Source organism: Typopeltis vanoorti, chromosome 23 (assembly GCF_054136105.1).
Source record: "Typopeltis vanoorti isolate ZY-2024b chromosome 23, IOZ_Tvanoo_1.0, whole genome shotgun sequence".
Taxonomy (NCBI): domain Eukaryota; kingdom Metazoa; phylum Arthropoda; class Arachnida; order Uropygi; family Thelyphonidae; genus Typopeltis; species Typopeltis vanoorti.
Window position 1 is genome coordinate 38,921,620 of NC_143571.1, and position 12,591 is coordinate 38,934,210.

A 12,591-nucleotide genomic window follows, 5' to 3' on the forward strand; every position below is an offset into this window, starting at 1 on the left:
CAAAATAGTTACCACTTTAAAAATTTGAATTTTCATAAAAGAAAAGCTAATTTTGCGACGTATAATAATAAACACTATCCCACGAAATGCATTGATCATCCTGTTATAGGAATGGATTTGCCTTCTTCTGCCATGCACAGAAGTGTAGAGGGTCCTCATATCTGTGGTCGCACAGTAGCATGAATGAATTCAAGAACAGGTATGACAGCTGGTACAGATAGTATGGCCTCCCTCTATAAGGTCTTGCCTCCCTGGAGGTCTCTCTCTTAATAATAGTAATAAAATAACTTTGAAAGATTGCTATATGAAACAATCAGTGACAAAACAATGGTAGAAAATTTCAAAAGGGATGAAAACCAGGTTAGAGAAAACAAAAGTATGTTTGCAGCATTACATCTTCTAATAATGCAGAGTAAAGAAAAATTAATAATGCAGCTATTAATGAATGGAATGTTTTCTTGTGGAAAAACACAATGATATTTCAGAAGTTAACAAACTTCAAACTTTCTCATATCCTGATGATTTTACACATAACACAATAGATTTCTGATTTCTGTGTAGTCAAGGTTGTGAGTAATGAAACTGTCAAGATATGTAAATTACTTTACTTATTGAAGTATATGATTTTCAAAGTTTATTTTATTTGATAAGATCTGGTAATTTACATAAAATTAAGTCATGATTCATTCTCACAAATACTAAGCTTTGCTACATGATGTAATATTCTGACAAGCTTATATAAATTATCATCTGGCACAATTAGATTGCTAATTGCAAAACTGCATTATAGGTACTAATTATGTACAACTATTAATATTTTATAAATGATTCTTCCAAAATACTTGCTAACATTAAAGTATGATCAGCTACCGCCGATTCTCTAACTGACTTTTCATGGCTTTGATTTTATCAATAAGTTTATTATTCACTACACCACAAAGACCTTGAATTTGATCCAAGGCCGAAAAATCTTTCTGTTCAAAGGCAATGTTGGCTGCATCTTCTAACATGCTGAAATATACAAATAATAAGAATGAATATTGATACAACTATAAATATATGTCTAATAAATTTAATTTAATCCTTTATCCAAGTGTAAGCAAACAAAGTTTGCACCTGAAGTATCTTCAGGACTGAGGCAACTCGTGGTGAAGGTGGACCAAGCTTTCATCACTCCTTGTCTTAGTATCTCCCATAATGCAAAGCACATCTCCTTGCGGACATGTATAATACTATGCATTAAGGAAAGGGCCACTACCCAGACCGATTTCAACCTTTATTGAGGTCTCATCAATGGGAGCCAGACCTAGAGGTGGTGATACCAAGGTGGAAGCAATGAAGAAGTCATATTTACCTATACGAGTTGCCAAAAGGTGTCTCACCTTATTATTAAATTACTCTGAATTTAGAAAAAGAAGGAAGTTTTTTCCCCCTTTGGCTAGACTAATAAATTTAGTTTAATCCTTTATCCAAGTGTAAGCAAACAAAAAAAGAAAAAAAACTTCCAACATCTTTCTCAAAATCCAGAATAATTTAATAATAAGGTGAGACACCTTTTGGCAACTCATATAGGTAAATATGACTTCTCCATTGCGTCCATCTTGGTATCACCACCTCTGGGTCTGGCTCCCACTGACGAGACCTCAATAAAGGTTGAAACCGGTCTGGATAGTGACCCTTCCCTTAATGCATAGCGTTATACATGTCTGCAAGGAGATGTGCTTTGCATTATGGGACATACTAAGACAAGGAGTGATGAGAGCTTGGTCTGCCTTTACCACAAGTTGCCTCAGTACTGAAGATACTTTAGGTGTAAACTTTGTTTGCTTACACTTGGATAAAGGATTAAACTAAATTTATTAGAGTCTAACCAAGTGGGGAAAAAACTTCCAACATATAAATATATGTGAAATTTCATCTTCACTAATTAAATTTTTAAAATTAGATTTTTTTAATGTAAAAGTCAAATTTTAGATTTAAATATGCATTAGCTTGCATGAAATTAGCATGTATTTATTGGATAGATCTTGCCTACTTTTCTATTAGGAAATGTTTTCTTGCATAAATTTTTCTTCAAGCCGAGATGTCAATAAACACTGCTCACTGTTTTAAGAATGTGACAGATGCAGCAATTATGAACAATTTAGACCTATTTGAAATATTAGTTTCTTTTATGGCTTAAGGCTCAAAATTTCTACAAAATCAGACTAAAATGGATGAGTAGATGCAGAGGAGGGAGAAGAAAGTAATATGCTGCATACATTCTGAAGGATGGAATTGTTCAAATGATATGACTAGTTATTTACTAAACTATTTCAGCCATTTCCTCAAAAATGAAGTGCTATCTCAACAGAAGTAATCACTTGGCTGGCACTGTTTTGATTGTTGATGTAAATTTTCATAAAATCAAGCAGTACCATAACAGAAGCAGCTAGCCTCCTGCTTTCTTAGTGTTTACTCAATTTTTCTGCACATAAGTTTTTCTTTGGTGAGATTTTAGTTATCGTTCTGGTTTCGAATTTTAGTTTGTTTCAACTTGTAAATCTTATGACAAATTTTTCACACTGCCAGTGAAAAGATTTGGAAAGGATAGTTTTTTTCAAAATTTAAATTATCAGGTAACAGAGCATTATTGCTATCAATCAGGATAGCCTGGATGGCAAAGTAAACAATGCTTCTGTTCTCCAATTAGATTGTGAGTGTGAATCCACAGTAGGCATGAATGTTTGTAAATGTTCTTAGGTAATAGATGAATTTCACTGTTCAGTGTGAGAATGCAACCACTTTGCTTATTGGAATCTTAAAGCGGCTTGAAAAGGTTTCATGTTTAGTTTCTCGAGGAGGATGTCTGGATTATAACCCTCAGCCTGTTCAAGATATCAATGTACTATAGACCTGTGATCTCTTGTGGGTGGATTCATATATATATATATATGAAAAACCTTTCAGTATCCCACAAATTATTATTTCTTTTTTTTCCTCAACTCTAGGAATTATTACAATACTGCTGGAACAATAATTAACATTATATAAACAACAAATCTGTCCACCTACTGAATACTGTTCTCACCAAAAACATACTGACACAGTAAAGGAGAGCAATTAGGTTGAGTCATGATCCACTTCTCACAACTCATACCATTTCTTTTACACAGACATTCAATTTTTGCTACTTGCATTTCCTACAAATAATTCCATGGCAACTGTTCACCTGGGCAACTAGCACTTGTAAATCCCCTGCACTCCCCTAAATCTGTCATTCAACATCATTTTCAACAATAATTCAACTCCAAACTCACAGAACAAATTTTCCTTCCTCTTCATTCCTTGATGGCTATCTTTTGGAACAGACTCTCTTTTTATGTATTTCCTGACACACAATAGGCCAGGCCTTTAAATCCAATATTAATAAGTTTTATTTTTATTCTCAAATTTCTTATCCATCTGCATCACTAATGTATAGGCTGAACAATTTCTCAGTAAGGGATTACCTCTTCATAGGTTCTTCTAAAATATATAATAATCATTGGAGACCTCCAGAGAATCCTTAAAAAATTAGCTCTCACACTTTTCGTAAAAGTACACAACCATATCTTCCACAGATGTCCCCTGTCCTTTCTCAACCTCTGATATATAATGAAAAATTCCATTAACTGGTATCCTATACAAACCTTCAGAAGTTTAAATGCCTCTATCATATTGCTCTTTCCTGCTTGCTAGTATCAGCAATCTACATATTCTTAAATTGTCATAATTCACATTCCATTAATCATAGTATGATCTTTCTAACTCTTCTTTGCAACCTCTTCTCAGGTTCTTCATTCCCTTGGAGCCAAGTAGAACAAATCTGCACAAAGCAGTCCACGTGAGGTTGTATCTAGGCCTTGTAAAGAGGCAAAATGACTTCCTTATCCATACACACCTATGTTCGTTTCAGCATCACAATTATACTCTGAGATGTATTTGCAATTTTTGCTATATGACTTTGAATTCAACTTCTTAACCAACATTACTATAATTAATCTTGGTTAATTCCTCCAAGCATAATTCCACCAACATAACATGCCGTTAAAAATTTCATCACGGCAAAGTGCATAACTTGACACTTACTAACAGTGAATCAATAGCCATTTCTCCACAGTTCCAGCCTATTCAAATCATTCTAAAAGTGCTGAATATCAGTAGCATCCCTGATTATCCTGTCTATCTTTGCACTTCAGGAAACAAATGAATGTCTCCTGTCAAGTCTTTTCCCATATTATCATCAATGCATAGACTGAACAAAAATGGTCCAAGGACTAGTTTATATCACTAGTCACCTTAAATATGGAAGATTCATTCTCCTCATATAACAGTTTCTGATATCTGTCCATCAGTCACCATCACTTATCGAAATCAATATTCCTATTCTATATTCTCCAATTTGTGAAACAGTTATTTATTGGTATCTTGTTAAATGCCTTAGCAAAGGCTAACATTATCTTAGTGTATCTGTTTTCTTTATCAGATTCAGTCATAACATTATAAAATATGAGACATTACTCAGACATGACCTTGCAAAGTATAATTTGTCTGTCAACCTATTTCTGTATGCAAATTCTTACCAAGTGGCGTTTGCACTTCATGGCGCTTGACCACACGAAGACAGACTTATAAGTTTGAGTCTAGTAGCCGAGGAAACATTTTCTAAGCCTTTTTTTGTGTTCTCGTGATGTAGTGGTTATCACATGCACTTCACACACGCAAGGTCCTCAGTTCGATCCTGGGCAAGAAGAGGTATCATGTTTTCGGAGGCAGAGTTATAGAGCAGGTGCCCTCCCTCAATGAGTCCCTGGAGGTGTCACATAATAATACTCCAGAGGTACTGATAAGTTGGCAGTCAGACACCATCAGTTTTTCCACAAGCTTGTATAATAGGTGTATCACATTCTTATCATTTCCTGAGCTGGGACTCAAATTATATAAAGGGACCCTGAAACCAGTTTAGCTGAACATTCCTTTAGAATATGTGTTAATATCTCATCTGTCTCTCTTGCTGAATTCTTATCAAAGTGATACAACAGCCTCTAGAACCTCCTGCATCTCTATCTCTTCATCCAATTAGTGATAGCACTGTGCACCATGTTGAATACACTAGGTCAGTGGTCGCTAAAGTGGTCGATATAACATTGTTAGGGGTCAATTCGGGTTCAGGGGTTGATAGAAAAATATAATGCATAATTGTACGGGTAATATTTAATTCGGTTAACTTGGATTATCTCCATCCTGAATGACAACGCAATTAAGAGTGAATCGTGGGAACAGTGACATGAATAAGACCTGTAAGATGGAGCAAGGTCATAAAAATAGTTACGGAGGCCAATCAAGTAGGCCAAAATGACGTATTTACCAATAAACGGATGTCGTGGTTCCCGCCCAGCCGGCGCGGCAGGAGTGAGATGGTAACACATGCATGGTTGCTTATTTACTTATACTTACACGTATTCGATCCCCGTCTCATTTTTGCACATCGACATATAAGTGAGCGTTAATGTTCTAAAATTCATCAACATGCATATTATAATTCAATCGTTATTCATTCACGAACTAAACTTCTCTATGTTGAAGAGTTGAGCAGGGCTGGTAGTAATACCAGTAGTTTATTAATATCACTAGTAATACTGGTGATATTACTGGTGATAGTAATAGTAGGAGTAATATAATAATATATACTATATTATACATACAATAAACACTAACTATAAAATAAACAATCTAAAAACTCACATAAGCGTCTTTTTCGCTTGTCCTATTATAATTACGTAATAGTAAAATAGAGGGGGTCGATAAAACGTCAAGAAACTCTTGAAGGGGTCAACGGTCAAAGAAGTTTGGAGATCCCTGCACTAGGTTGATAGATCTTAGCAAAGCGAGCACTCATTATTTGAACAGTGACATCTGACACAAATATATCATATGCATTCAGGAAAGTTATTCTTCAACATTCATTCCTTCTTTTATTTACAGCATATCTTCAGAATCAGTATGATAAAATTTTTTTGGGTGGTATTCAATCTGCACAGCCAATTTCTTTTTATACTGTACGGACCTCTTTAAATAAAATTTAAAGAGGTCCGTACAGCATTTAACTGTAACCAACAGCTGGTAAAACGATCATATCCTTAGTTGAAATCCCTTCCAATGCCATGATCAAATCTGATGCTCTTGGACTTCGAATTCCTTCTTCCACATGCTGCTTGAAAGTTGTCTCACAACTGCTCAATAAATTCTCTGTTGTTATCATCATGAGTCATTCCAGCAAATGTATCACCTCAAACTAGATAACCTCAAACTCACTACGACATGAAACATTATGATTACTGCCTTCATGAGTTTCTATCCTAGATTATATAAAATTTTTATGGGTTCACAGCTGACATTAGAAATTTCAAACAGAATAAATTAAATAAAACAACTTACCCAGCTTTGATGTAATAGCTTACTTTCCTATCATCTCTTACTTTGGACAGATATTTCTGTGCTTCATATCTGTTATTATATTTTAAACATACATCCACAAAAGGCTAACAAAAAAAAAAAAGACTTCAAATGTATTGTAAATTAAACTGAAATGGTTCACATAAAAGGATTAAGTGGAAATTTTAAAAGGGATAATAATTTAATTTACAGTTAAAATGTGGTAAATCAAGATATATTTATAAACACCATTAAATGTGAATTTATATATATATATATATATATATATATATATATATATATATATATATATATATAAAGAAATTAAATCATTTCCACCAACTATGATTCCTCCTTTATACTTTACTCTGAAGACTCAAACAAGCAGTGCCGTAATAAGGGTATGAAGTGCCTGTGGCAAGTGTCTAACTTGTACCCCTCCCCCAACCCAAAAATGACAAAAACTTTCAAAAATTTAAATGTAACAAGTTAAATTTTACTAAATGCAATATGTTAAATAGTTACTATTAACCCTATCAAAATGAATTGCCTGTAAATTCAGTTATGCATTTGTATAAATAAATAAATAATCTATTAAATAAGAACACATTTTTATTCATATTCAGTGACAAATAAATTAAAGAAATACACGATATAGGTATAATATAAAATAACATAATAAAAACATAAATAAGTTCAGCATATTTTATAAAGAAATTTCTACTTTTTTCATTTGCAAACACATCTATTATATCGTCATAATTTAATGTTTTTGCAATATCTTTTTCAATTGATATTATAGACATGTTTGTCAAGTGCTCTTGTCAAATAGAAGAACGAAGGTACGATTTTACAATTTTCAATTTGCTAAACGAACATTTGCAGGAAACTGTTGTTACAGGCATTGTTATGAAAATCCTTAATGCTATGCAATATATACATGTTTTGCAATGAGAGTTCGTAATTTTTTTGCAAGATTTGAAAAGTGTCCATATCGCCTAAATTTTCAAAAACTTCCATGGCTTGACATTTGAAACTCTCAATTTCACATACAAATTCTGGAGCATCTAAGTCGCTATTATATTTCAATGCCAGTCAGCTGCGCATCGTTTGAGATCATCTAGCTGCATAATTTTTAAAGCGTGTCCATTTAAAAAACTGAAGTTGTTTGCGACCTCTTGTAAAGCAGTAAATCTATCATTGAGTTGTTCACACATTTCTTTTTTTAGTAATGCATTTTCATTCATGGCAAACGAATCATCAGTAGTGCGATAATATAATTGTTAATCCTGATACAGAAAATCGGCATTTTGATAAAAAATGGTTTGTAAAATCCATGTTAAATGGACAAGTACTCAGAAATTGGTTGATATATTGCAAGCAAAAAGATGCACTGTTCTGTTTTCCATGTATTATTTTTGGAAAAAATCGGACTGTATGGACAACTGTGGGGTTTCGAGACTGGCAGCATTTGAATCCTGTTACCACATCATGAAAATAAATTACGTTGAATGGAAAACTTTCGAATCAAAAATTGAAAAAGGTGGTTTTGTAGAAGATCAATTATAAGAAGCAATTTTAAAAGAAAAAGAAAAGTGGAGGCATATTTTTTATTTTGCGGCATCTCTTTTCTGGAATGTAAGTTTATTTATTGTTTCGGCTAAACTTTTTGCTGAATTGTGAAAAACAGTACCGAAATGATTTTTTCAAAATCGAAAAAATCATTTCGGTACTGTTAAATTTCATTTTTTAGAGCTTTTATCATTTTTGACTGTGGTTTTTTTTTCTTGTAAAAGTAAATTTACTTTATTTATCTTTCCTAATATTGTATCCCAAAATATTAATAGTGCAACAAAATTAAATTTTGTTAATTTTAGCAACATTCAAGCATTTGTTACAGTCTACTGTAACTTGTCTTTGTCCATCACACATTTCATTAAGAAGTTGTATTATTAAAGGCATTTCATTTCGTAAGGCTTTTACCATGTTAGCTTTTGCGGACCACCTCGTGTCACTTAAACCTTCAAAATGAACAGATAATTTTTCCTTTAAAAGATCCCATCTACTAGTAGAATTTACAAAAAAGTTAAAAAATTGTTGAATGGTTCCAAAACATGATTTCATTTGAACAGATGTTTGTGCGCCATGAATGCCTATTAAATTACGGCTGTGAGCAGTGCATGGAACAAACCTCGCCATATTGTTTAAACGTAATATCCTGGCTTGTACCCCCTTGTATTTACCTGCCACATTCGCTCCATTATCATATGACTGTCCTCTTATATTTCTGATATTTAATTCGTCTGATATTAACTTTTTTTCGATGTCATTCACAAGTGCTTCGCCAGTTTTTGCATGTGTCACAATAAAATCTATGCAGGTTTCTTCAATGCTACATTTATTCGTGTTAGAATCAATGTTAACAAAGTGCAAAATTTGGGTTATCTGTTCCTGGTGAGAAGTGGCAGGTGTGCTATCAAATAAAATAGAAAAATATTTTGCTTTTTGAATAATTGAAATAATATGCTGTCTAATTTTAGAAGCAACTATATTAATTATATTTCATATTATAGGAGAGAAATAATTAACTTGATTTTTCTTATGATTTTCAATATGTTGCGCAGTAATAGGATCATATAACGCAGTGATAGGACAAAACACGTCACAGATAAGAATGGCACCTGTGCGAAGGAAAATGGCGGCCAGTAATGAAGGTTCGCCATCGTTATCAAAGAACGGTAGCATAAAATAAATGAGTCAGTGTACTAGCTGTGAAATGTATGCTTTGCGGAGTGCGGTCGGAGTGTGGTTAGATGATAATAAAGGATTGAATGTGTGTAGAAAATGCAGGGAGAATGAGGAATTGAAGTGTATTTCGGATCGTGACTGTGATATTTTTGTCAACCTTCAGAATGAAGGAATCAGGGATATGACAAGAAACGGCAAGGTTGTACATGAAAATTGTGAGAGTGTGAATGTAGAAAGTGTGAATGATAGTATAAATGGTTTCTCAGAGAGCAAAAAAGATGAGATAGATGCATTGAGTGAGATCGCGTTGTTGAATAGTGCGATAGAAAGAGCAAAACAGCAGCTAGAGTGCATGAACAAAAGTAGACTGAATGAACCAACCAATAATAAAAGGTATGACAGGAAAAATAGACGTATGAATGTGAACATGAACAAAATGAAGGATAGAGTGCTGTATGGAGACTCGTTAGTACGAGGTGTGTTAGTAGAGGATTTGACAAAATCATACCAACCTGGTGCGACCATAAAGGACGTAACTGCGTCTATTAGAGAGCAAAAGGAAAGGGTGAAAGAAATGATTGTTGTGGCAGGTACGAATGATTTGAAAGGAGATAAAATGGAAATGATAGAAGACCTGAATGAATTGTTTGAAGAAGCAAAAGAAAAGAGTGAGAGAGTTAGAATGATTAGTCTTTTGCCACGGTATGACAGTGAAATGTTTAAAAGGAGGGCTATAATTGCAAATGACTTTATGCGTGGGTTATGTATGATGAGTGGTGTGAAATTTGTGGATGTGTGGAGTGAGTTTGATGGGCGAAAGGATCTATATAAGATGGATGGCTTGCATTTGAATGGTTACGGTGTAAGAAGACTTGAGAAAGTGTTGCTGAATGTAGTGGATGTGCAAATTCAGGGAAACTAGATTTGTTAGGGGGGGGGGGGGGAGTAGAGATACAGTCCTCATGGAGGCAGTTGAATGTAAGAATGAATATAATATGCCAGAGCAAATAAGGACAACAAATCTGAGTGGGATAGTTAATATAAGGCATCAAGGTAGGGTTGGGGCTAATGGGGGTCTTAAATTCATGTACACTAATACTAGGAGTATTAGGAACAAGAAGGAAGAGTTTTTGGCCATGGTTGGCACTTCCAGACCACAGGTTATAGGTATTAGTGAAACATGGCTGACTGTAGATGATATAACTAGTGGGATTGAATGTGATGGGTATAGTGTGTTCAGGAATGACAGAGAGAATAAAATGGGGGGAGGAGTATTGTTGATGATAGCTGATGAGCTCCAGCCAAGGAGAATAGAAGTTGAATTGCAGGATAGAGAAAAGAGCACATTTGAGGCCATTTGGTGTGAGATTGTGGCTAGCAGAACTAAATATACAATTGGGTGCTGCTATAGACCAGGTGATGGAAAAGATGGTGGTGACAGTATGCACAAGCAAATAGAAGAAATGGGTGGAAGGAGGGTGATTATTATGGGAGATTTCAACTATGGTCGCATTGATTGGAGTGAGGAGAGGACACACGGGAGGAAGGAACTGGATTTTATGCGGTTATTAAGGGATAACTATCTGCGACAGCATGTAATGGAAAATACTAGGGGTCAGAGAGTACTTGACCTAGTAATTACATCTGAGGATTTGGCTGTAACAAATATGACCACATTGCCACCAATCGGTGAGAGTGATCATAGGGGCTTAACTTGGGAGGTGGCTAAAGGTGTAGAATTTTCAATTAAGACAGGGTACATGTGGAATTATCGGGCTGGAAAGTATGACAAGCTTAGGAGTTTGATTGTTCAGTGCCATGGCATGTACAACTGCAAGGACTAGAAGTTGATAGTGCATGGGAGGTAGTTAAGAAGTGCTTGCAAGAAGCAATGGCTGACTGTATACCTAGAGTCCGAATAACAAATCAAGTAGGGGTTAAATGGATGAATAACACCATTAAGCTTGAGTTGCAAAAAAAGAAACAACTATGGAGGGAATTTAAGGAGAAGGGTGACCAGCAGGCACATGAACGGTATAAAGCACAGGCCAGAAGGGTGACGAGTGTGGTAAGAAAAGCAAAAAAGGATTACGAAAGAACATTGGCCATGCAGGCTAAAGAGAATCCTAAACAGTTTTTTAGATATGTAGCAAGTAAAAGGAAAAATGTACATGGCAGGTTGATTTTAAAGAATGCCGATGGTAGGGAGGTAACTGAATCAGTTGAGATAGTTGAGTTACTGAGTGAGCACTTTGCAAAAGTATATCATCCAGGTGGTGACATTGCAGAAACGAATAAACCAGTAGATTATACGGGAATTGTGGTTAATGAAGTGGAGGTGAGTAGTCTATTGCATAACCTCAATGTCAATACATCTGTGGGATTGGATGGTATACCAGCTCGTGTTGTACGAGAAGCAGCTAAAGAATTGTCAGTACCCTTGACCATTTTGTTTAATTTGAGTCTCGGGTCTGGGTTAGTCCCGAGCGGGTGGAAAGAGGGGAAAATAGTTCCACTGCATAAAGGTGGTTCCAAGACTGCTGTAGTAAATTACCGACCGATTAGCATATCAGGAATCATTGTCAAGGTCTTAGAGAAAATAGTCAAGAGGAAAATACAAGATTGGATAGAAGAAAATGGGATACTGTATCGGGGACAGCATGGTTTTGTGAAGGGTAGGTCATGCCTCAGTAACTTGCTCACGTATTATAACACAGTGACGGCTGAACTGGATAAGGGTAATGGGTTTACGGTGATTCTACTGGACCTTGCCAAGGCCTTTGACAGGATTCCACATGGAATTCTAATCAGTAAATTGCAGCATATGGGAATGGACATAGGGTTGGTGAGATGGGTAGGAGGGTGGTTGACGGAGAGATATCAGAGAGTGGTTTACTCGGGAGTAGAGTCCACAAGACGGCCTGTGACTAGTGGTGTGCCACAAGGATCTGTTCTTGGACCACTGCTGTTTAATTTGTTCATAAATGATATAGGAAATGATCTGAGAGGAACAGTTCATTTGTTTGCGGATGATGCGAAGTTGGGGAGGGCAATAGTGAATGCAAATGACGTCAAAATTTTGCAGGATGATTTGGATAGATTGGAGGTCTGGGCTAAGGAGAACGGATGTCAGTTTAATGTGGCAAAATGTAAGGTTATGCATTTTGGGGTGAAAAGATTGGCGGCAGTTTACTGCATTGGTGGAACCGTGCTCCAGGAAATTGATGAGGCACGAGATTTAGGAGTGTTGGTAGATAAGGAATTGAAATTTAGGGGACACATTGCAAAAGTGACCAAAACAGCTCATCAAATCACTTGGTTGCTGAAGAATACGATGACAAGCAGAGACAAGCAGGTTATTGTTCCTCTGTATCGAGCCTTGATAAG

The 12,591-nt window shown here is 35.4% G+C and overlaps 1 protein-coding gene across 2 annotated transcripts in view; it reads right to left on the reverse strand.

Annotated features, from left to right (window-relative positions):
- Positions 1 to 619: 619 nt before the first annotated feature.
- The window catches only part of Vps16A (vacuolar protein sorting 16), a 432,364-nt gene continuing 420,392 nt past the window's right edge, over positions 620 to 12,591 (reverse strand). For both annotated transcript variants that reach the window (XM_090412822.1, XM_090412821.1), the window contains exons 22-23: positions 6,460 to 6,563; positions 620 to 1,011 (exon numbers count right to left, since the gene is read on the reverse strand). In XM_090412822.1, the coding sequence (XP_090268948.1) occupies positions 867 to 1,011; positions 6,460 to 6,563 (249 nt within the window). In that variant the 3' untranslated portion in view covers positions 620 to 866. The remainder of the gene's footprint in view (positions 1,012 to 6,459; positions 6,564 to 12,591) is intronic.